Source organism: Phoenix dactylifera, chromosome 11, assembly GCF_051530095.1.
Source record: "Phoenix dactylifera cultivar Ajwa chromosome 11, Ajwa_hap1_PhDact_Kaust_v1.1, whole genome shotgun sequence".
Taxonomy (NCBI): domain Eukaryota; kingdom Viridiplantae; phylum Streptophyta; class Magnoliopsida; order Arecales; family Arecaceae; genus Phoenix; species Phoenix dactylifera.
Window position 1 is genome coordinate 28,878,185 of NC_143200.1, and position 26,428 is coordinate 28,904,612.

At 39.3% G+C, this 26,428-nt stretch overlaps 1 protein-coding gene and 2 pseudogenes across 4 annotated transcripts; 1 reads left to right on the forward strand and 2 right to left on the reverse strand.

The window, feature by feature from the left end:
* The first annotated feature begins 1,866 nt into the window (after positions 1–1,866).
* LOC103720430 (mitogen-activated protein kinase kinase 5 pseudogene) lies at positions 1,867–4,078 on the forward strand (annotated as a pseudogene). The gene has a single exon (XR_015971552.2). The product of XR_015971552.2 is annotated as a mitogen-activated protein kinase kinase 5 pseudogene (transcript).
* A 2,737-nt stretch (positions 4,079–6,815) lies between these two features.
* LOC103720443 (putative lipase ROG1) lies at positions 6,816–18,855 on the reverse strand. Of its 2 annotated transcripts, none has more exons than XM_039127885.3 (10): positions 17,878–18,855; positions 17,600–17,667; positions 14,445–14,515; positions 14,032–14,280; positions 12,084–12,247; positions 11,926–11,981; positions 11,760–11,812; positions 11,525–11,645; positions 7,871–7,942; positions 6,816–7,157 (listed from the first exon to the last, which is right to left on the reverse strand). In XM_039127885.3, the coding sequence occupies exons 1-9, from the start codon at positions 18,195–18,197 to the stop codon at positions 7,902–7,904; spliced, it is 1,143 nt and encodes a 380-aa protein (XP_038983813.2). In that variant the 5' UTR covers positions 18,198–18,855; the 3' UTR covers positions 6,816–7,157; positions 7,871–7,901. The 2 variants fall into 2 exon arrangements, with proteins under 2 accessions (XP_038983813.2, XP_038983812.2); XM_039127884.3 differs by having other exon boundaries at positions 7,871–7,968; positions 17,878–18,846.
* Positions 18,856–19,762: 907 nt separating this feature from the next.
* LOC108511760 (uncharacterized) lies at positions 19,763–26,362 on the reverse strand (annotated as a pseudogene). The gene is made up of 5 exons (XR_016397919.1): positions 25,879–26,362; positions 24,054–24,884; positions 23,294–24,023; positions 19,984–20,502; positions 19,763–19,896 (listed from the first exon to the last, which is right to left on the reverse strand). The product of XR_016397919.1 is annotated as an uncharacterized LOC108511760 (transcript).
* Positions 26,363–26,428: the final 66 nt, after the last annotated feature.

Consider the following 26,428-nt stretch of genomic DNA (forward strand, 5'->3'; position numbering starts at 1 on the left):
TGGTACCAACCATTTATTCTGTAAAGCGAGATGGTTATGGCCGTGCACGAGATACATGAACGTTTTACTATGACCAAGGAATGAGGTCTAAATTAGAACAAGGTTTGGACAAAGGGACCCAACTCCCGTATTGGAGCGAGGAGGGACCATTTTGACCTCCAAACACGATTTTTATTTATATTGTCCGTAAATCTACTTTTAACTTTGCTTTAATGAATATATTGTCCTGAATTAATTTACACAGTAAATGCTACTCCGACCACGTACCAAAGACAATGAACACATAGGGATGAAATGATCTTAAAGCTGCTTCATTGAATACAACTAGCAAGATGTGTTCATTGATTGCGTAGAAGTTATAGTAGTTAAAAGACCAAGATGACCACATATGAAATCTATGGCATTTTATTAATAGGACATTGGTTGGTTCTCCGAAATGTAGACCGATCCTATTCATACGTCGAGTATATAATTAACATCAAAGAAGAGAAAAAGGAACGTTATCACATCATATGTCATAGCCAAAAACTTAATTAAAATTGGGATGCATTTCAATTGACAAGCTGACAAATGGTGCATACTTTAGAAATTTTGTATAATTTCTCACATCAAACCTTATTTTCATCCCTCTTGATTTGAAGTCATTCCAAGAAATGGTGGAGCCTTGAAAGATTAGTATTTATATGCGTAAGATAAGTTACGAGATTGATACGGTAAGTCTCTAATCTATCAATTGTACTTTTGAGTTTCTTGGCTGTCTACATCCAAAATGATGATTATCGATGATTAAAAAATTGTGAATTCAAAGTATTGATTTTAGATCAGAGGACAAATTGTAAAATGATTATAAAATTAGATAACGGGATTTTTCTCATTTTTAATTTCTTTCATTATTTTAGAAAGAAGACTATGGGCAAAGTGGCTACAAAATGAGGAAAGTTCTCTACATATTTATATTCCATAAATCCTGGTGTAGTCTGAAATTTAAATTCAAATATCCAATTTAATACTAAAAGACTTTACCAATAAAATATGCTTGTACTTGCAGAGTTCCAAAGCTAGAGCCAAAGCACATGGCATTCTAAAAAAAATATATATACATATAGATAGGTATGTATGCATGCAATTTTTTTTCATGCAATAGTTACCTTACCTTTAGGGCAATGAACTAACCAATAAAAGATTTTCATAAGCATTATTACTTCAGCTATGTAAAATATTATTGCCACACAAGTTTGTTTACAAGAAGATATTTCGGGTTATTGCCGACCTCATTATTCCTCAAAATGTTTGCACCACTTCTAAATTCTAATATATTAAATCTAAAAAAGCACAAGCGCGAGGCTCATGCATGCATGTAGACACTCATGTTTCACTGCCTCTTGGTCAAGACCCTCCGCACGTGCGGGCAATGCATGATGCATGCGTAAATCTTGTCTTCGAAAAGAACTATATAAAAATCTTCAACGATTAAGCATAGATAGATGATGAAAGAATTAAAGACTTTCGTGCGAGAGAAAAAGAAGGGAATGAACGCGCGCGGCAATTTCAACAAAAGCGACCGCAGATTCAATTTGATCCGAGAGAAGCCGGCCTTCGCAAAGTTCAGATGGGACCCCCGCAAGAGCTACGGCGGGGTGTAGGAATTAAGAAAGAAGAAAAGAGAATAAAAAATAGCAAATGAAATGAACGAATACAAGTAAAGAAATGCCCTCCTCTCTTCCTCTCCCCCGTGTAAAATTCTTACCCTCCCTTCTTCTTTTCTCTCCCCTATCCCATATTTAAATCCTAACTTCCCCTCTTCTCTCCTCCTCGCCCATTCCAGATGCATCAATCAACAAAAAGGATATATATATATATATATATATATATATATATATATATATATATATATATATATATATATATATATATATTGGCCTCCTGTTCTTGCTCCTCATTTTGGTGCTACACTTAGAACAAAATAAAGTTCACTACGCATCCTCTCTTGTATTATGTATCAATCAAGCAATAATTCCAAGCCTCCTTGTTTTGTTGATAAATAATAATATGAAGTTCCTTTTTATGGTTTCCTTTCTTTTCGTGTCCTCAGAAGGAGAAGCGGCCATCATGAGACCCGGTCCAGCGCCCTTACGGCCCACGAACCGGCCCCGGCGGCGGCCCGACCTGACCCTCCCCCTTCCCCAGCGGGACGCTTCCCTCGCGATGCCACTGCCACTCCCGCCGCCCACCTCCGCCACCCCTCCCACTGCATCCTCCCAGATCCCGGTCCTCTCCGACCTGGAGCGCCTCCGACGCATCGGCAGCGGCAGCGGAGGCACCGTCTGGATGGTCCGGCAGCGCCCCACCGGACGGATCTACGCCCTCAAGATCATCTACGGCAACCACGAGGACGCCGTCCGCCGACAGATCTGCCGCGAGATCGAGATCCTCCGCACCGCCGATAACCCGTACGTCGTTCGGTGCCACGGAATGTACGACCACGCCGGCGAGATCCAGATCCTCCTCGAGTACATGGACGGGGGATCCCTCGAGGGCCGCCGCATCTCCTCCGAGCCCTTCCTCGCCCACGTCGCCCGCCAGGTGCTCGCCGGATTGGCCTACCTCCACCGCCAGCGCATCGTCCACCGCGACATCAAGCCCTCCAACCTCCTCATCAACTCCGCCCGCCAGGTCAAGATCGCCGACTTCGGCGTCGGTCGGATCCTCGCCCAGACCATGGACCCCTGCAACTCCTCCGTCGGGACCGTCGCCTACATGAGCCCCGAGCGCATCAACACCGACCTCAACCATGGCATCTACAACGGCTACGCCGGCGACATCTGGAGCTTCGGCCTCAGCATCCTCGAGTTCTACCTCGGCCGCTTCCCCTTCGGCGAGAACATCGGCCGCCAGGGGGACTGGGCCTCCCTCATGTGCGCCATCTGCTACTCCAACCCCCCGGAGGCGCCGCGCACCGCCTCGCCGGAGTTCCGGAGCTTCATCGCCTGCTGCCTCCAGAAGGAGCCCGCCAGGCGGCTCACCGCCCTCCAGCTCCTCCAGCATCCTTTCATCACCCATCACTCTCCTTCCTCATCCTCGTCATCTCACCCGTGATAAAGACGTTTTTAAGCTCGGATTATAAAAAAAAAATCAATTGCCCCTGCTTTCTTCCCTTCCCAAGTGGATTCCATGAAAGAAAGGAAAGATTTTGATGGGTGGGTGAGACAAAATGGTGTGTTTTTCCCCTCTTTTTAATTGAAAGTTAGCTTTATTTTTTTTTAAAAAAAATTTCTTTGATTTTGGTCATATTAAATGGAAGTGCCATTTTTTTTTTTGCCTTTTTTTTTATGATGGTGGTGGTTGGAAAGGGGGAGATGGGCTGTGGCTTTTGATGTATTCTCTACTCCGAGGAGGGATTGGGATTAGACTAGATGCATGCGTTAGAACGATCAACAAAACCAAAATAAAGTGGGAATCAATCTCTTTTTTGTTTATTGTTCTTCTTCTTTACTGTTCTCATTTGCTTGGCTTTTCCTCCCCCCCCCCCCCCCCCCCCCCCCCCCACCCCACCAAAAAAAAAAAAAAAACTTTCCCGCTTTCTTTTATGGCTCACTGTGAAATTGTAGATTGGCTCTAGATTTTGCTGTTGGGTTTTTCTTAGACAGACATTAATGTGAGGTACATTGGGGCGTTGAAGGAAGAAGAAAGTGATTTGACAGAGAGGGAGAGGGACATCCTGTGCATGGAAATTGGATATGTTTTATAGAAAAGGAAAGAACAAGCACCAGCGAGGGCAACCTTCATTAATGGATGTGACGGAAGCCGGCAACAGTTGTCACTCGCATCGACAAGTGCGATGAATGGCAACTGTTGTGACAACTAAATGATGATAGCTGCATTATAAGGAAATAGAATGCTGAAAGGGCAATGGCAAGGCAAGAAAAGCTTTTATTTGATACGCTAAAAAAAACTTTTCAATGCGCTTATTATGGGAAGTGTTAGGTATATTTTTGGTAATTGAAGTGTTGAATATGTTACTTTAACAGGAACTGTAATGTAACTTTCTAATGAATGGAAGTTCGGGAATAGCTTTCAATTTTGTAAACTATTTTTTAGAATTTTTTTGGGTGATGAATGGAGTTGGTGAATACTACTGTTTTGGGTTTAATAAAGCAAAACTATGACTCCAGTAAAACTGGATTGAGCTAGCTCAGTAAGATCTCTCACAAAATGCCACTTACAAGCCTGTCTCACTGGAGATCATAGCTTTCTGTGCCAGCCAAGAGTGGACTCAGTTATCAAGTAAATTTTATGATGCTCGGTTAAAATTATCTAAACGGCTCCACAGCCAGGAGTTACTCAGGCCATTTCTACTTTCATAAAAACATGGACATGGAGGTCGTTCACAAGTTGGCTTACCCATACAGAAGGAAAACAAAAAGTTGGTAAAACCAAGCTGAAAATAAAGCTGCGAGGAACAAGATTTAAGACGAGAGTTTCTCAACTGTGTACGGCAATAAAAAATAATGCTAGATTCTGCTGTCCCAAATTGCGCAACAAAATTTGTAATGAAAAAAGAATTATTTAACAACCATAGAGGAACATTTTGTCATGTTATCTGTATGGTATATTTTATTCTCTTACCGATACCTTGCAGACATTCTAGAAACCTTTTATACAAGGCCCATCCATTTAGGTATATCACGAATCACATTCTTGAAAACAGGCAATTAATTCACAGATCACACCTCAAAAGAGAAACCTGAGCTTACTCAGCTGGCTTTCTTGTTGAAGGTAGGGAGAGGTCTGTTCGTACATACATACATACATAGACAGGGGCGGCCCAATATATTTGGAGGCCTAAGACGGATTCAGTGAATGAGGCCTTATTTTTTTAATAATAAAAAAATTAATAAGTATAAAATATTTAAAAAAAGATATGAAAATAGATAGCCATCAGTACATTATTTCAACAAAACTGCATGTATGCAACTAAGACAGATAAATTTTTTTTTCAACTTAATATAATTTTTGAATGGAAGCACGGAAAAGTAATTATGCTTAAAGAAGGGCCCATAAAACTGATTAAATAACTGAGATAATGCTTGACAGTACTGTTTACCATGTCAAGCAAGAGCAGAGAAGGAAAAGGTTATCCCATGGCCCTTCATGGTCAACGTAAAGGAAAGAATTTGTCCAGAAAGAAACCTCTCTATAAAAGAAAGTAGGGGCATTATGGGAAATTCACTCCATCTAATTAATAAAAGTCCCATCCCACCATCTCCCCCTCAAGTGAGTACCCAAGCAGCCACTGTAACATCACGGCACAGCAGCCATTCAACCCCCCCTCTCTCCTTTTTTTTTTCTCTACCCTCCAAGAAGTCGATCTCCAATCCCCCTATCTTTCTTGCTGATGGCCCAGCTGGATCAGGAGTAATGTGAGGGAAGGAAACCAAGACCAAAAAAAAAGAGATGGGATGAAAGATAAGAGTGGCTTCAGACGTGTATGAACCCAACCAAATCCCTCCTCTCTCTTTCTCTCCACCCAAAACAAAACTACTGTCTCCAACTTCCCAATTTGCCCCTCTGCAGGCCAGGAAACTCTCCACCCCCTTCCATCAAGGGGAAAGACTCGTAGCCAGCTCCTATTCCCATTTTATATGGGGCCTTTGCTTCCTTTTGGTCAGCCTCTCGGGGGCCTTCCATTAGCCCGGGGCCTTAGGCGACCGCCTCGATCGCCTAGGGCTCGAGCCGGCCCTGTACATAGACAACATGCATATATAGATAAATACATAGAGAGAGAGAGAGAGAGAGAGAGAGAGAGAGAGAGAGAGAGAGATTTATTATACTCGAATGGATCTCCATTAGATCCAATAGGACCGAGATTGAATGAAGAGTATCTCACATCGATAATCCGAATCATTGGATATGACATCCTAGCTTTAAGATACTTACATATTAAAAATCATATTAGTAGAGATCCATAGTCTACACATCAAGTAGTCAAAAAATGAACAATTTAAATAGCACGAAATAATACTTATTTCTCCCACCACTTAATGCACGGATCAGAAATCTTCAAACCACATAATTTTTTGTATATCAATAATTTAGACGTAGTAGATTACATCTAATAGCTCAGATCATTAATATGCAACCCTATATCCAAACTATACGGATTAGAGTGAAGATCCACTCAAGTTATGCGTGTGCGTGCATGTGAATTACAATCATATGAGAAAAATGGTAAATGATCACTACAGCATTGTAAGTGCAAAGGTATGTGGTTCATCCCTGTCATGACAGATTCTTTTGGCTAAAACAATCTTTTCAATAATTACATTTTCTTTTTGGATTTTCAAAATGCAAATATTTTGTTTCCCCAGTTCCCCTTCAGGCAAAAGGTCTTTCATTACCAAAAACCAAGAGATGCAAAAGAGAACCTGCGAACAGCATGAATGCAAGACTACGTAATCCGGCTGCCATTCTCACATGAATACAGAGCACACACCTTCAATACCACATTTTAGTTGCCAGCCCCATGCTAATTAGGTTAAAGCCTCATACAGTGTCCACATGACAATGGCGGTATTAAATAAAAAAACATGAAATGGCTTTCATTCATGATGCCAGGGGAGCTGGAGGCACTTGTAGGAAATTTCTTCCTAAGATATAAAATGAATACAGAGCACACACCTTCAATACCACATTTTAGTTGCCAGCCCCATGCTAATTAGGTTAAAGCCTCATACAGTGTCCACATGACAATGGTGGTATTAAATAAAAAAAAATGAAATGGCTTTCATTCATGATGCCAGGGGTGGAGGCACTTGTAGGAAATTTCTTCCTAAGATATAAAATGATGAATTCTATTACAAGATAATTCCACCTACTAAGAAAATCTACAGTTTCTTGTTACCAGATTCCCTAGGCGGTGTATGAATGAAGAATTATAACCAAATCAAAATTGCGCAACTAATACACAGGACAATTATTTATCTACAAGGTCGAGATTTTTAGAATAAATGTACTTGCATCAGTGTTCTACACACCAGAATGAGTTTGTGGCCTGCCAATTGAGAACCGCAAAATTTGTCAGAAGACTAGATAAGAAAATTATCAATCATATGGAAGACCACATCTGCACCATCAGAGTTCAACCAGTAGCTCTTCACCTGCATGTTCACAAAATGGATAAATTATTAAAACAGATCAGTCAATAGATGCGAAAAGCTGTAAATGCCATGTTACCACTCCAACGTATACATGCCAGATGGGGTGGCAAACATGACAATGTCATGGTGGTCATGGCAAGATTGGGATAAAGGGATTCACGATTCCACCAATTAAAGCTTGCCTGTTGGGTAAAATAGGCGATGGACAAAGAAACAGGTACCAGTGAAAGCTTAGGAGTAACACATGTTTAATGTGGCAAAGAACCACTATAGATTACATTTGTGCATAAAGAAGGCTACATATGGCTCTGCAAGGAAGGGGCCCGGTGTCAAGGTTTTAGCCTTTTAGGTGTTATTATTGGATTTGTGCATTGACTCGCATTATCAGCATATTGAGCCCCACAAGTATGAAGATGTTGTTCCCTGGAAGTTTCAACACTTCAAAACGGTTCATCAAACATGCAAATTAACTGGTCTTATGAAGCTTCAAAAAGTTTCACCAAGGTACAAGGGATTATGGATATCCTAAGGAGAGCTACGCATATAACTGATTGTACAGGGGGCCATGCAAAAGAAAGTACTTTCTCAGATCACCAGTTAAAAAGCAAAAGTCATGTCTGAAGATCGCAACTATCATTAAAAAAAAAATTGTATAGTAGAATAAAAATAAGTTGAGATTAATTTTTTGCAAATTTACAAAGACGAACACTTGCCTGGATGGTATTATGTGCAACATATCTTTGCCTACTTTTCTGAAAGCTTACATCCACACGCTCCCAAGATACCTGTGTAAGACCCCTAATCATCTCCTCTGCACATAACAGATTATTCATTGGAACTGGTCATGAAGCATAAGAAAAGAAGCTTTGAAAGGTCTAAATTCATTCCAAATCTCTCCTAGGGTCAAGACATACATAGCAGAAGATGCTCGTGTCATTCATAGACTTAAAAGTCCACAAGCTAGATGTATATGAAGTAATGCTAACCAGGAAACTTAGGTTATTAAACCAATGCCCCAAGACCGGCCACATCTTTGTACATGAATACAGGTCAATGTGCTAAAGGATATAGCACACGTTGTTGACAAAAAAATACCAATGCCCCATGACTTATTTGCACAAAAAAAGTTTCACTAGGCACATAATATTTCAACCTGATCAATTAGGAATCAAAGTTGATCCACAGTTGTGAAGTCACCACAAGCTGGATACCACAGATATTTTCTTATTTCTTCTATAATGCTTCTTCTCCTATATGACTCAATAAATATGTGGCTAGCATGCAGTAGTCCGAAAAAGATTTCAACTCTTTCCCAAAACTACATGTTACAATGTCTTGATTCATTTTGAAAGTTTCTCAGGGCTAAGATGTAAGCTAGAAAAAGAAATGCTCCTATATCCAATCGAAAATGTGGCATGGAAATACCAATAATGGGTACTAAACCGATACTTCATGGATACCATTCAGGCATATCCTTTAAATATGTATAAAAGGTCATGCATTAAGATATTTGTTCAGCATATATATAGTCAACAGAAGGAAAAAAAAACAACAGTACCTTTATGCATAATTTTTTTTCCGGACATACTACTAATCAATCTGATCATATATAAAAGAAATTAATCTACAATTGCAAAACTTCCCAAAAATGCATATCATAAATACGTTTGATATTTAACCTTCAAAAATTATTCAACTCTTTGTACATCAGTATCTAATGACTTCTACAAAATTAAGGCTGTAAGTTGCCATATGGTTATGTTTGTTGATTTGCAAACCCAAAATTCATTCTCCTTGTCGTATTTAATAAAGTTCAACACTAAAAAGGCCCAACATGATTCAGACTAATATCATTGTGCTTTCTAGTTTCCTAAATTCATAGGAAGAGTACACAAATCCTTGAGTTCACAGTGGCCAGTACCATGCAAGTGATTCGCTTTGCCCTTGTATGTGGTGGCATTGATGCTAGAGAGCTCATGCAGAAGGCATGGTTTTCATGCATCCAGACAACTATTTTCTCAGGCTTTCAACTGTAATTCAATGATAACCAGGCCTGTTAACGATCCAAGTCGAGCCCGAGCTCGGCTCGTTTCACAGAAGCTCGGGCTCGGGCTCGGTAACAAGCTCGATATTGGGCTCGAGCTCGGGCTTGCTTGGCAAAGCAAAGGCTCGGGCTTGAGCTCGTAAAGCTCGTTTCAATTACGAGTTCAAGCCCGAGCTCGAAAGAAGACAAACATGATAAAGATTTCAACGAACATGTTTTCTCACTCAAAAACATTGACAAAAATTTTATTCATTTCAATCTCCTCAAAATAAAGAGGTTTTTTCAAAGCTTAATTACTAAAAGCTCGATCAAAGAATATTATATATAGATTATTAAAAAAAAACAAATCAAAGAAGAAGAGAAATCAGAGGAGGAATCAAACCAAGCAATCCCAAGAACTAGAGAGACCCTGCTGCCAGATCCTGACGGTCTTGTTGCCGCTGCAAGAGGCCAGCATCGCCGGAAGGAAGGGTCCAGCATACGGATGGAACACCGAAGGGGCATGTATAAATGTATAGAAAGAAGACGAATCTCTCGATTTGAAGGTGGGCAACAAGTCGGCGGAGGAGGTCCGTTTGTTAGCTAGGCGAGAGAACGAGAGAGTCTCTCGTCGTCGTCGTCGCGGCCGGCGCTTTGCCAAAATGGGTAAAACCTTGGATTTCTTTCTCTCTCGATTCGAAGGTGGGCAGCAAGTCGGGGGGAGGAGGATGGTTGGAGAGAGGTAGGAGAGGAGGGTTTTCAAGTGAGATCTAGATCTGACCGCCCACGGTTCCGTCGGTGGCGCGATCAAGATCGTTGGATCCCGAAGCAGTGTTAAGTCACGAGTTCCGATTGGGCTCATGAGCTGCTCGGGCTCGAGCTCAATCTCGAATTTAAACGGGCCTCATTTTGGGCTCGGGCTCGTTTGACTAACGAGCCGAGCTTTTACTGGGCCGAGCCCAAGCTGAACCCGAGCAGCTCGGCTCGTTAACAGGCCTAATGATAACGGATATGGAAATCAAAGCATTGTGCTGGTCAGCTGATCTTAACCATCCAAGCAATGGAAAATCATTTAACAGTCCACAAAAGTATATTGTCCAAGTAGTTAGAACCATCAAATGCAATTGCTTCAATAAGTGCTAGAGGCGCATGACCCATCAAAACACCCTAAACTGTATCTGTGCAAAACAAATTATATTTCTTCTCTAGCCCAAGGCCTAGCTAGAACACATAAATACTTTTTCAAATTGCATGCCATGATCATATCCGACACGTATTGGATACTGATGTGCATCCGATAAATCTATGGCATGTGAGTTACTTATTTAAAATATCTTATTGTTAAAACTTAAGAAAAGGCTATCATTGCTTCCTGGATATGTCTGAGATACTTCTTGGATCCATTTAGAGATGTTATTATGGATGGTTAATTTTAGAATCTATTGTGTTATTGTTATGGTATGGGGCATGAATTATGGTCTAATAGAGTTTGTGATTGTTGATGTCACTGGTAGTATGAACTAATCATTGTGACAACCTGCTGATGCTTTTTTTCACATATATGTAAATCGTATGCATGTTTAATGTTGTACCCAACCAAATATATCATAATGTCAAGTTTTCTTGGAGCAGAATATCTATATCAAGTCGTACTAGTGTCTTCCATCCATATCCATGCTTCATAGGGGCTCAAGGCTCAATAACTAGTCGAAACTTCTTTAATAATTGATCATATTAGTTCCCGAATCCCATCTCATCAAAGGTAGGCATTGATTTATAAATCATGACAATCTGTTCTGCTGAATGACAAAAATATAAAAATAAAAACTATCATGTGATACTAAACTCTAAAAGAGTAGAAAACCAGTGTTATTAATGTGTCAAGAAAACTGCCCACCATCTCACTGTCTTATTTTGATATGCCTAATGAGAAATCAGGTTTTACTACATATACTTGCATGCATACTGGGACTCGCTGACAATGTGTTTGAAAGCCTTGTGGTACCTAACCACCAAGTACCAGCCAAAAATGGGTGAATATTTATTAGAAAATGCACATGTTTTGGTTCAAGGACTAGTTCAGGGCAACATGCATCCTGAATTAACAATCTAAACCCTCAGCAATACTGAGATTAAAGCTCTCAAGACAGTATCAATTAAACCTAGTCAAGAGACCAAACATATGATCCCAGTGTCACTTTCACTCCACAAAGGAAGAAGGGGAAAAAAATAAGCAAACATATTTTAACATTATGTATTTTTCGGCATATTCTTCAATTTAAATTCAACTAACAATAAACTTATGGCAACTAGAAACGAACTAATGGTTATTCTTTAGAGATACCTTCCAGATCATATTGTTGAGCATCGAGATCCACCAATACTCCATTATGCTTGATCTCTGTATTTTCTTTATCCACAAAAACAATATGTGGATACTTCTCATCCTTTACAAGAAGATGATGCTGTGGACATGGGGGAAAATCATGAGATTCATCGAGGGTAGTAAGAACAAGAAATATTTATCACTAAAATAGTCTAATTTATGTCCACACAGATCAGAAGACGTTGATCCATACTTCTGGTAATTCATGTTGACGGCGAATCGATGATGTTCTCCATCCTACAATATCTTTTTATCCAGTTAAATGCAGATGATAGAAAATGTAATGACCAGACAGTTACCAAAAAGAAAATCATGAAATTAGATAAAAATGTCATAACAAATGAACACTAACAGGATACGGTCATAATTTGCATTGGCATAGGCAACACAACGCTTGAAAGAGCGCAAGGCTGACCTGCACAAGGGAACAATAATGTACATGTGTGTTTTATCATCAGTCTGAAACAGCCCAGGCTTAACAGATACTGGCATGAAAGAAAGAATCAAAAAATCGAACCTAAACTTTATATCATCGCAGTCATCAACCATTCGAAGGAGAAGTGGAGGCTTTCCATCATCATTATCTGTAAGAAATAGATGCTTTCCAGTCCTGCCAACTATCAAATGTGCAGTTTTGGACGCCCTTTGCTCCAAAAAAGGAAGACCACAAAGGAGAGGAATCTGGTCTTCAGCAAAAAAAAAGGAAAGGAATCTGGTGAAAATGACATCAGCACAGGGCAGAACATTCTGATTATAAGACTTTGATTTAAAAGCTAGAAAATTATTGACAACAATGAGTTTAGCAAGTTGAAAAAGGGGCACTGCTCATGTAGAGCAGCAATGCAAAATCTCCAAGCATCATGCAAATATAATAGGAAAAAACACCAACACTTGCCAAAGTAACATCAGAACAATATACCATTTTGGTATGATAATTAGTGGATAGGGAAAAATTATCATAACCATTTTAGTGTAAAGGTTATGGTTATGGTTAAGGGGAAAAGAAGTGACGATTACTTTTTCCTGCTCAAGGCAACTACCTCAGCAACTCATTTTAATATAAAGGTTTTATAATGGTAGCAACACTAATTACTCCATCATTCAAGCGTTCTCCCATCAAATATTAAGTTGGCTATGCGCACAACCCAAAAAATGAGAATGCCAATGGAGGGATTGAGTGAATTTTAAGACTGGCGATCAACCTAACCACAACCCTCTAGGATTTGGTGCCAAATCCTGGCCAAAGCAGATTTAGGTGAGAGAGGCTTTCGATCAAACATTTAAGGCCTCATTTTTTTTTTCTGCTGTGGAGTGGTGATGGGGGTTTATTTTATGCAGCAAAATAAGTAATGTAATTCAACTAAAACATCTTATTTCTTTCATCCAATTGTTGCTAGATGACCAAAAAATTGCTACTAAAATATATACAGAAATGATTCAAAGTCATGTTACTATCACATTCTCGATTTATATAGTAAGATCATTGAAAACTCTGAAGAGATGAGATAAGGTATGTTGATTAGACTTATGGTTAATGCATTATTCTCTCAGCTTCTCAGAGAATTAATAGTTTGTTGCAGGCTTCCTTACCAGGTAAGACCAATTCCTAATGGCAGACAACTAGAGAAGTGATGCAAATATTTTCAAAATTAGTCAAGTCCCAGTCTCAGAAAACAAACACGGATCTACTAAAAACATATTCCATGCTCTAAAAGAAAAAGGCCTGTGGATGGAAATTTCATTTGAGTACACAAGATGCACCATCTCTGGTGCTCCGAGCACATCAGTAGAGAAATGAGATCATTGATGATGCCAGACAAGATATGTCAAATGTTTCAGCAATCAAGGTATGTTTAGGACACTTCCACTTAACAAATATATATGTAATGACAGAACAATGGAGCTATAGCATCTGTATGAATTTGCTATAAGAATTTACTATCATATTTTTTTTTTATTTCTCAACCATTTTGATTTACTTCCAAAGAAACCACTCATGCCACAATCAGCCTGCGAGTTGCGTATGTGCACATCTAACCCTGTTTATTTGAATCCACAATGGCATTCTAGACTAATCACCAGAATTATGTATTCAAAGACAAAGTATATTTGAGGGTTTCAAATACTCATACCAAATCACACACCACTTTTCCATAGGAATGATACGATATTTTTATTTGTATCAATAATGACAATACATATCAAAATCGACGGGATCAAAAAGAATGAAAGCTACCAGTGACCAGTACAATCAGAACAATAAGGTCAATATGGTATTGTCAGTATGCTCCCATATGGTTGGCACATATGGTTTCGCCATCCCGACACCCATAACAGTGTTGGTTTTGCATCAGAACCGCATGGTATCGATGATACCACCCTGTTCCGACAGTTTTAAAATCCATGGGTTTTTTCGCAGCTTAAAAAAACACACTTGGATCGAGAAACCAAAAATCAAATTTTACCTGTTTATGTCCCCTTGAACCTAGATGGGGTGAGGCAAATGTTACAAAATTCATAGGTTCCAACCCAGCTATTCTACCTTCCGGACTGCTGTCTTCATCGAATTGGTTCTTAGCACCAGCAAAAGGCTCCGCTTTGGTAATAGGCTCATATAGCCTTCCAATAGCATATCTGGCTACCAAGCCACCCAATGAATGAGCCACAAATGAGATCTTCCGTACACCGCCTCTTCGCTTAACAACCGATCGGACCTACAATAAAACATCAGGTACATGTGCACACTTCTTTCATGAAATCAAAATTTCGTTGGTTCCAACGTAAAACTCATGAAATGTGAAGAGCAAATATATAAGCCCAGAAAATATTAAACAGGAGGGAGAAGATGTAAAACAAGCGACTTTATAAACTAAATTACCTCTTCTGCTAGCCTCTCACCCATCAAATCAACTCCATCAAATGTCAATCTTAAAGTATTACACTCACTGCCTGCTTGACAAAGATTATGTTAAAATAATTTGCTAATAAATGAAAAGGAAAAAAAAAGCCACCTCTTACATTTTAGCCTCATAAAACACTACATAGAATAGTATACCAGGCCATCTTTTTTTCTTTTTGCTCATCCAAACTAAATAGAAGAAGATGTTACAAAACCCAGTTACAACAATCAAATAATAAGAGGCAAAGAAGGGTCTTTGTCTTTTGACTTTTTGATTTCCTTTAAGTTTTCCTAGGTTCAGCAAACTTATTCCCTCTTTTGACTTTTTGTTTTCCTTTGTGATCCCATCTAATCCATTCTCTCTTCTCAAATCCAAGTACCATTAATAAATACACTCCCATATCCTTAGAAAAATAAATCTCGGGGGATACATCCTTCATAGAAGGGGGTGCATATAGAATGAGACATGAACTGATGACGCAAGGACACATGCACGATGGCTTAAGGAATGGCTGGATGACAAAAGTTCTCTATAAGAGGTTTATTAATTGCTCAAAAGATACAAGAAAATATATCCCTATAAAACATGCACTTAGGATTAGGGTTAGAATTGGGCTAGATCGAGTCCGGTTTCTATGCAGCCTAGGCCTAGCCCGACCCGAGCCCAACTCCAAGCTTGGCTTGAAACCCAAATGGGTTGGCCTGGATCTAGGCTCGAGCTTCTCCTCTGAACTCTAGCACAAAACAAAAAGGGAAAGAGAGAGGGTGGGGGGAAGAGAGAGAGCAGACTCCGAGGAGAGATAGATTGGGAGGGAAAGATGAGGTAGAGAGATTGGAGGGAGACAAGCGAATGAGAGAGAGAGAGAGAGAGAGAGAGAAGGAGAGAATGGGAGGGAGAAAGAGCAAAGAGATTGGGAGGGAAAGAGAAGATCAAGAGAAGAGACAAAAGATAACTAATTATGGATGAACTTACTACTAATGTTCAAGAAGATACATCATGGTGCATGTTATTTACAAACAATATAGTGTTGATTGATGAATAGAGATGGATTAAATATTAAATTGAACTTACGGAGGAAAACTTTAGAGAATAAGGGCTTAAAAGATTAGTTATAAAAAAAACAAGATATATGGAATGTAAATTTAGTAAGAATGAAAATGAAGATATGATACCAATTAAGATTGATGACCAACAGATATGAAAGGTAACCATTTTCATTATTTAAGATAGACGAAGATATATGTAATAGAAGTATAGCTGGTTGGATGAAATGGAAAGGTGCATATGAAATATTATGTGATAGGCATATATTTTAAAAACTTAAAGGCAGATTTTATAGGACAATAATAACACCTACCGTATTGTATAGCTCGGAGGCTTGGCAATAAAAAAATACATGAAAACAAGTTGAGTATAATAGGAATGAGAATGTTAAGATAAATTATGGTAAAACTAGAAAAGATAAAACAAGAAATGAATACATTAGGCTAGTAGGAGTTGCACAAATTAAGAACAAAATAATATTGAACGAAGATCTTATGAGGCTCCAGTAAGGAGAGGTATTTTAGTTTTTGTGTTGAAGGTGATAAGAAATGGAGGGAAAGATCAAAGGTGATATGAATGCAAGTTGTAAGGGAAGATATGGAGAAACTTGGAATGACATCAAAGGTGGCTATATATAGAAATACTTGGCGAATGAGGATCTATAAAGCCAACACCAAATAATTAGGAAAAGGCTAAATGGTTATGGTTTTCATCATATTCCAAATACAAATCCATTTATTTCAATATTTCATTTTAAAATATCATTTTATTCTAAAAGAAAGAAAAGAATTTAAGTAGAAAATAAATCATAGAAACAAATAGCACTTTCTAATTAGTAAAGACAAAAATAATGATTGTATTTTGCCCAACATAGTAATAAAGTTTGGCCAAAATAACATAAATAAAACCATTAAATCCTTAGATATATGTGATATTGAATCTTGCTAACAAATTCTAGAAAATATTAAAAAATATTGAACATATATTACTGAAAAATAGAAAGTGATATCAATTTCAATCAGTTTAGGCCAAAACTGCTGAAACTCGGTTAAAATTGGCCAAAACTAGCCATAACATGCCAAACGAAAAAATTTCGGTCAATTTCGGACCGGTCTTAGCCGAAACCGATCCACTTCGGCCAAAATGGATCAGCCGAAACATCAAACTTTGATTTAAACTGATCCAAATCTTATAAGCGTTGCTTACATTTTTTAAGTATCACAACACATTGAAGTTTTTTATAAGAATTTTTTTTTAAAAAAAAAAAATGTTTCAACATTATGTATTTATCTCGTGTTTAGAATTCTCAATAGATAACATAGGATTTAAAAGTGGTACATAATCTAACATGTGCTATTTCTATAAACTTTCTTCTATTTGACTAGAATTTTAAAGTTTTCTTGGATAGTTGTTACAAATTTGAGGAGTTTCTAGGTATCAAAGCATGGAAAATCGTATAGAATATGCCCAAAGGTTTCAAACTATACGATATAATCTGAAATGGTATATAAAATACCTTCCTCAATTTTCTTTATTTTTTGTATATTTTTTCTATTTTCCTTTTTCTTATACTTTGGGCCAAAATTTGAACCTCGAACTGAACCTAAAGGAACCAAAACTCATTTGGCTTAGCCGAAACCAAAACCAAATTTTCAAACCTCTTGAGATGCAACCACACTAATCCTAAATTTTGCGAGTAAAATGCCAGGTATGTTAAGAAAAATTAGGCAGGCTCTTCACATAATTTGTGCTTGTGCGCACAAGGCAAACAGCAAAGCTATTTACCTTATAATGAGGCAGTTATTTTTTGCCAATTTAGATAGAGCAACCAACCTAAATCCATCAATTTTTTACTTTTTTGTTTTCCTGATTAGTATCCCTGCTTTTCACAAGTTGCCTACCGCGTATTGCATGAATTCACAGCTTACTGTTGATTCATACTACCTATAAAAGATGTATCATGACACAGTAACATCTAATACCGACAAATTTAAAACTTGATGATGGAAATATTCTTTCAAGATGAGTTATGGACGAATGCAAATTTTTTGAAAGAATCCCAAAGATTAGGGATGAGAGCAAAACTCACGATGGACAATTACTTTATTTGGAAGCTTTTTCACGAACTGCTCTGCAGCAAATCTCCAATCTTCAGCACTATAATCAAGTAGAAGAAGGGGTAAACAGTGACAATTAGTAAGTTCTGTCATCAAATTCAACACAGAAGATCTCTGGTTTCTTTGTAACACAAAATCATTAAATAACAACATGACCAAGATACCAAGAACAAATACTAGAAACTATTAATATACGATAACTGAATAAGGGAACCGCAGAGCTTGGAGGAGAGAGGAGATGATCAAGTACCTTCCAATCAAGCCATTGACCATTATGACTAGATGCTCCGGGAAACTCCCCCGCTCGGTCGTGGAAGCCACATCCCAGAGGTCCTCCCCCCCGCGGACGGTCTCCACCTCCACCTTCTTGCCCTTCCCCATTGGATCCTTGAAGCAGCTCATCCACCGGAAGGAGTCCGCCTTCCCTCCCTCTTTTCTTGGTTCTTGAGCGGACCACGGCCGAAAACCTTGCTTCGCGCAAGCCATTCCCCTCCGGCACCGGATCCGGCTGCCCCCAGGGATGCCCACGCCAGGCTTCGCAGTCCCCAGCATCGAGTCCGCGGCGAGCATCAGCAGCCGGCGGAGTTCGAAAGCTCCCAAGAATTCAACGGACGGAGCAATGGAGGCGAGAGAGAGGAGAGTGCATCGGAGGGAGGGCTGGTTCGGGCTCCAAACCCTAGAAAAATCCCAACTCCAACGGCGAATTATTCCTTTCACGTAAAATAATTAATAATATAGAGAAAGGAGAGAGAGAGAGAGAGAGAGAGAGAGAGAGAGAGAGTATTCGGAGGCACAATTCGCTAAATAATTCTCGTGCTGCCCTAAGAAAAAAACAAAAAAAAATCTCGTGCCGTTGGCTTCGTTCAGTGCAGGCTTCGGCGCACGCGATAACAAAGGTACGAAGCCGCCGCCAACCGGCAGGCTTTTCCTCCTGATCTTCGGCAGTGATGGACGCCACGTTTATCTCGGAGTCGGAGGAGTCGGCTTCGTACATAGTTAGCGTCAAACATGGTGGCCAGGGGTTCATAACGGCTCTTTTTTTGGCGTTCAACCAAACGACTCTGCTCATCTTGCACGAGAATTATAAGAGAGCTCTAATATCTTGAAATATTAAAGGTACCAACGATGATACCAAAGCCACTTATCTTAGCAGAGACGTTTCGCGAAGCAAATATGTCGAAATATATTTGATATGATCCTGTGCTCGTTTGCAGAGTGGTTTGATGTACATGTCACCTTTACCAAACCATTGCAGAACCAATTAGAAGGTTCTATGAAACTCAAAGCAATCTTCTTCTTTTTTTCTAACAAAAAGGTGAAACAGGCTCATTTGTCTTTAACCCAAGCCCTTTATTGGATGGAACCTCTTTTGTTTGACCACAAGACTAGCATCCACATTCCTACAGTAGCTCTGTATTAGGGAGTACAGACAAAGTATCTCCTGAGCTTTTCTTGATAGCGTCTTAGCGAATGTTTAGACTCTCTTCACATCCAGAGAGGAAGGTTTCCAAGTGAAGGAACTGTTAAGACCTGGTATCTGAAGATTTCGCATCACTTTTGGGCTGTGACCAACGGCCACAGAACAACAAACTGTCAGTTGCCCTTGGATGTGCCACAGCTATCCAATCCCACTAATAAAATCCAGGTTGCTGACTTGCTACCCATGGATTCAAGCTCAGAATTCAAAGTTTGCAAAGGATTAGATTTTGAAGAGAGTGGACAGAAAATAAATATGACATTAGCAGAGCGTCCAACAAAAACATAAACCACAACATCAAATAACATCAATAGCACATTCATTAGTAAAAAAATTCATGAACAGATCATATATAGATAATGATCGAACAGTTGGTGAATAAATCACCTGTCTGCAAAATATCTGGATAATCCCCAAAATTGTTACGACGTAACAATCGTGTCAGCAGACAGGACAGTGCCATTGCTCTTCCAATGAATATCCTGATGGACCTGATTACAGGTCTGCCTGTGGATGACGAGTGCCATTGCTCTTCTAAGCACACAGGACAGTGCACCGCTCCGGCTGGTGGTGCATATGTGAAGCTTCAATGTCAGCAACAGCGTGATCAAAGGCAGTCAAGCTGAGGCTTTCCACCCATCAAAAGTCTCGATGATGGAAGGCAAACACTTCAGGCCCAGGTCTCCTACTCAGCTGGGTAGCATCCAAAAAAAGCAAAGCACACTGACTTGAGCTATGACAGAAATGTAGCAATTTCTGTCCTTTTACTTTCAAACTTGGCACAATTCTTACCTGATAAAACATTCAAAAATTGCCTATTATATGCCTTACGAAAAGATAGGATTGGGTTACATAACAGACCATGAAAATACTGTCAACCTGAATTTGAGTTCAGGAATTTGAGTCAGACCTCTCAATCTTCTCCAGAATTGAGAGGTTGTTCTCAAGCATGAAGGATACGTCATGCATCTGAGATAACAGCATTTCAACTTTTGAATTGGCAGACTCTGGATTTAAAGCAGCAGTAGAATTCTCAGTGGCCTCCTGCACTGTAGAATGAGAATCCATGCCAAATGTCTCATGCACTGCACCCATCCTGCAAGCAAAAGCAGTGCGTATGAGAAAAAGAAATTTATGCAGTCTCAGTTTACTCAAACAATACATAAGGGACAATTTCAAACTCTCCTTTAACAATAATTGCAAAAGATAGAACAGAGATGAAAACATAATCCAGCATGACATATGCCCAAAATCTGATATTACCCTCAGATACCAAGTACAAAGAAATTCCAATGATAAAAGAAAACTACTTGTGACTGAATGAAGACAAATGTAACAGATATATAAAAAAGAATGGAAGATAACTGCAATAATAACAAGAGCATTAGCAACATTCAGTTAAACCGGGAAATAAAATATTATTGATAACTCTTATTGACAACAATTTGGTGGGAAGTATAAAAGGACAGGGAAGAAGTAGAAAGTAAATGCCATAAGTTATTGTTGTTTGGAGGTTTTTGCTTGTATGAAAATAAGCTACTTATTTGTTTGGAGCATGATCCATGTGGATGACCAACTTGCAAACATTTTTGTTTCCCCTTTCCATGTCGGTCTCCTGCTTTTCCTTACCACTTTTAAAGAATTTAGATTCATTCCTCTAGTATTTTCTTCTGTTCCCAATGGACTTTATTGTTACATAAAAAAGTAAAAACTTAACTAGCTTGAACATTATTAAACAAATAATTAATCATCACAAGGATAATAACATTTAGGCTTATAATTGACAGTTCAAATGTGCATATGAAAGCGTCATGATTGCAGGTTAGTGCAACTTGTAAAATATTATACAATATTTATTGCTTCTTGGGCTCAAGATGATGCAGGTAGTTTCCCAAGTATTCACCTGGATAATGGAGCAGTTTTTTTTGGTTGCCATTGATAATAGTATGGCATACTACAATTTCAAATGTTTAAGTAAAAGAAATCCCATATGGGTGCATCTAAGATTTTTTTTAAATGGTTTCACTCCAAGAAGATGAAGTAATAAAAAGAATCAGGGCTCTAGGAGTTATCAATCTTAGATTAGGAGTTGTAAAGATATCCCAATTCCCAAAAACCTAAAAGCTGCTCCTCTCTAGATATTGTTAAATATACCCATTAACATTTTACTTTACTGATATTATGTCAATGACATATTCATATATAATTAAGAGCAAACAATGTAAACACTCCATCCTTGCACAGTGCTGATGAAATTGGGCCTAATAGTACATGGGAACAGTTAATGTGCTCCAGCCAGAAAATCTGCAACAAAAAAGCCTCAAAGTATTAGTAATAAGAGCACAGGAAAGAAAATATTCCAAGAAAGGTGATTTAAATGGAAAAGGGGAAAGATGATTTAAATTAAAAGGAGGCAAAAATAAGGAAGACAGACAAATGAGAATGGGGGAGATGAAGCAAAATGGGAAAGGAGTATTCATTCTTAGGGTCGACCAATTAAAGTCATGACCTGACATAAATGCACTAGCTTATGTTGCCTGCCACTTGTAGACAGCTACAGGAAATAAAGCAGGCCAAAAAACCATTAAATGAGATCCAATGACATGAAATACAAAAACCAGCATGTACACTGATATCCATAAAATTGTATCTTGTAGCCACCATTGTCCATGGGTGTTCAGTAGCCATTGTTCTTCAATAAGTATGTTTCTCAAATAATAAAACTCAAGCATTTAATCCTCATTATACAGTGAGAATGTTTAATTGATCAATGCATCTTTATATTAGCTAATGTTTCAACTAGTAATTATATTAACTTCCTAAAAAAAGTTGAAATTAGACACTACACTGCCTATCACATTCAAATACAGAATATTTACAGTATGTGTAGAAAACATAATAATCAAAATGTACACCACTAGAAGATGCTTCCAATGTAATGCATATTCCTTTTCTAAATAAAAAATACTACGAATCAGTCTATATCTTTTTCAACATCTCATGGATGAGATGAATATTGATGAACAGCTAAGCTAGGATTTTTTTTTCTTCCAAACTTCTTCAATGTTAATGTTACAGAAAAATTAAGCAACAACCAGAATGAACATTCACCATGTACCTATTAGAAATTGAGGCATCTAACTGCATTCTGTTCCCCTCACTGGAACCTTCTTGACTGCCAGGGGCTCCGAAAAAGTAGTCCGAATGCAAGAAGCTGCCAAACTCCATCCCATGGAAGGCTGAACCAGACCGAACCGCCCGGTTCGGTCCGTACCGAGCCGACCCGGTTCCGAACAGGCCGAAAAAGGTCCGTATCGGCCGGAACCATTCAGAACCAGCCGGTTTCATTTGAACTTGGTGTGAACTGGGCCCTCTCCTCTTTTCTTTGCCTGCTGATAAAATGATGTTGGGAAGGCCTTTCCAACATCATTTCTAAGTGGCGGAGAGCTTTCTACCTTTCTTCCTTTTTCTTACGGCGAAAATCATACCGATTTAGCACTTCAAAAGATAGACCCAAGCCTAAATAAGAAACCGTTTGACACAGAAGCGCCTCAATAACCTTATATATGTTCACTATAATCTGAGATTAAGGCTGAAGTGTATTCAGGAGAAAGTAGAGCTAAAATACACAGATCCGATCCATAATGCTTTCGTTGATTATGAGAATGATCATATGATCGGATGGCTTCTAGGCCAGCAGCAGGAGCTGAAGCTTGATGAGCGAGGATCGCTTCCACGATTGGCCAGTTTCGTAACCAGTGAGGCTGGGATCGATGCAGGACAATGGGCAGAAAGTAATATTCCACGCATCCTTTCAGTTGTTCAGCGCTCCAGCTCCTACTGCTGGGCTACAACCATCCGATTATAGGATCATCCTCATCATCAATAAAAGCATTATGGATTGAATTTGTGTACTTTAGCTCCACTTTCTCCTGAATGCACTTCAGCCTCAACCTTAAATTGTAGTGAACATATACAAGATCGTTGAAGCACTTCTGTGTCAAACGGTTCCTTATTTAGGCTAGGATCTTCCTTCTGAAGTGCTGAATTGGTGTGATTTACCGTGAGGGGAAGGAGGAAAGACGGAGAGCTCTCCGTCGCTTAAAAATGATGTTGGAAAGAAGGCCTTTCCAATATCATTTTATCAACAAACAAAGACAAGAAAAGAGGGCCCGGTTCAAAATCGGGTTGACTTGATACGGGCCGAACCGGGCGGTTCGGTCCGGTTTGGCCTCGCTTGATCACTACCATTTATGGCATTAGCTTTTTCAGAGTCCTTTGTGCTGCTTTTAGACCATAGGTCCACTGACTTTATTTCAAATGGATGCTCCAGAAATGTTGCAACAATTTGTGCCCCTGAATTTGATAAACTTCCCTCTGCATCACCCGAGCTAGTAAAACCTTGCCAACCATCAAACAACTCATCATTACTATATATGTTTTTAGTATTGTCAGACTCCTTTGTGCCGCTTGTAGGCCAGAGATCCAATGAATTTATTTCTGAAGGATGCTCAAACAATGTGGCCCCAGTGTTTGCTCCTAAATTCGATAAACTTCCCGCTGCTTCACTCGAGCTAGTAAAATCTTGCCGGTCATCAAATGAGTCATCATTACCATATAGTTTTTAGTATTGTCAGACTCATTTGTAATGCTTGTAGACCATAAATCCACCGACTTTCTGAAGGATGCTCAATCAATGTGGCCCCAGCTTGCAACCCTGAAGTTGATAAACTTAACCATGCTTCACTCGAGCTAGTAAAACCTTGCCAATCATCAAATAGATCGTTCTTACCATCTAAGCTTTTAGTGTTATCAGACTCCTTTGTGCCGCTTGGAGGCCATAGATCCATTGACATTGTTTCTGATGGTAACTCAAACAATCTGGGCTCAGTTTGCATCCCCAAATTTGATGAACTTCCCTATGCTTTAAATGAGCTGGTGAAATTTCACCAATCATCAAATGAGACATCATTATCATTTATGCTTTTAGTATTTTCAGATTCCTTTGTGCTGCTTACAGGCCATGGATCATTTTCAACCCTGTGGTCTGGTATATCATTTAAGTTACTGTTCAGTTCACCAATATTAGTTTCACCATTGCTCTTCAACTCGTCAGATTTACTTACTTCCCCACTTTTCATAGACAAAAAATCATCAGGAATCGAGTTATTAGTCGAGGAAGGTTCAACTGCATCGTTTGTAACTTTTCCTGTGTTATCTTTGCTGCTTGTATCATTCTGTATATCTGTCTGCTGGCAGATAGTGGCCTGAGGCCTTAGTGTAGTAATAGATTCAGTATTTGAAGAATCCTGGAACAGGTCAACTGATTTGGAGTCAGCAGCAGAAGTCTTAGAACTGGCAGTGTGAAACTCAACCTCCCAAACCGTGAATGATTCACCAAATTCACTGCTTTTATTGTTAAAAGAACTTGCTTTCATGTCTGAAGACCGAAGGTTCTCAAACATACTATCTGAACCGGAAAATTCATCATTCTGTTTTATGCTTTGCTTTTCTGGCATCATCTGTTCATCGGGTAGGCCACGAGCAGCAGAAGCTGCCTCTATCTTAGGTTCAGAAAAAGAATTATCAAGATCAAATCCTGACAGGTTCAAAGCATATTTATTGTTAGAGAACTCCTTGTTTCTACTGCTATTATCAACTTCCTCCTTATCTAAAGGCCACTTCAGTTCCAAGTCCAAAAGGTCAGATAGAACCAAACCACCCTTTGGCGTATCCTTTCCCTTAGAATCACTTGATTCAGTGTCCAAAGTAACAGCTTCCTGCAAAATAATACAACATAGTTTCTCATAGAAATACTCAGCAAAGAAATTCATGATTATAAATTTTGGAGCAAGAACACTAATAACAAGGTGTTATGATGATGTTGGGTTTCAAATAACAACATACACTTACAGCTTTTCATCTTCCACTGTGTTTTGAAATTATAATCATTAGATTACATTCCTAGTTCAAAATAGTCATAAACATAACTTCCTATGTTAGCATGTCTGCCAGAAGACTCTAATAAACTTCACGGTTGAATGCAAATAAATATCCCCATTCTTTTCTGGAAGAATATAATAATGCATATCCTAGTGCCTGTAAGATGTCAAAGCCCTAATGCGTATCCACCGCACCAACTCTTACTTTTCTTTTCTTGAGTTTACAGTTAACCAAAATAGTCTCCATGATCAAAAGGTTAAATATCAGTTTGCTCCTCTTCTACATTATCAACTCCTTGAGGTGGATGGAAGCCTATCCTCTGGTGCTATCGTCTCTTTTTCTTAATTGTATGAATTATCTCCATCACATTCACCAGAAAATATATGGTTTGATGCCAACTGAGACTCCTATTAAAGGAAAAAAAACATACAGAACTAATTGTGATGAATCAATATGATTGTTGGGATTCTAAATTACTGTTATCCAAAATGGCGATGAAACCTTTGGAAACTCTTTAAGACTTTTATGTTACTAAATCTTTCTAGGTGGCATGCTGATCTATTTATGCCAGCATTTCTCCTACACAGAAACCAAGCATTCATCCTTCACTTTTATTTCCTTGTACATCGTGCAATCCCCTATTTTCTCCTTGGGAATAACAAGTATTCTCTTAAATTACACGAAATATAAAAGTGCATCTCTAAATAACTTATCCTTACTTCTTGATCGGCTACTCCTAAAAACAAAACTAACACATCATTCGGAAACCCTAGAAACTGCATAAAGAAAAGTTAAAAAAAAATCGGTAACAAATCAATGAAAACAACTCACGGATCCATCGAGACAGAGGGACTCGAGAAGCTTCCGGCAGCCGACGGTGGAATTGAAGGAGATCTCGTAGGAGAGGCCTTCTCTCCTCCGGTCGGCGCCGCAGTAGATGCAGAGCGTGGACTGAAGACCTCGGAGGAGGCCGCCGCGGCATCGCTTGCAACGAAGGTAGGGGGGACGGCTCGGGTCGAGCGCCTCCACCGCGTCTTCGATCGAAGGGAGGAGCGGCAGCGCCGGGTCGGAGGGGTCGTACGACGGGATGCCGGCCGCCGCCCGGAGACCGGACTGGAGCCGGTGGATCCGATCGAATGGGATCTCGTACGCCATTGGGAGCGTATCCCGCGTCTCTGCTTCCTCTCTCGGAGATCTAAGCGCTTGAAACTCGCGGCAAGATAACCTCCCTCATAACGTCCCTTCTCTACGTACGACAGTTTCAAGATCAAGAAGTTAAGGGGCTCCGGCTCCACCTGGCTTGTCCGAGTTCGAAATGCACCGGTGATGTTGATTAAATTAAGAAACCATATGTCTCATGCTTAAATGGCTCCATGTAAAT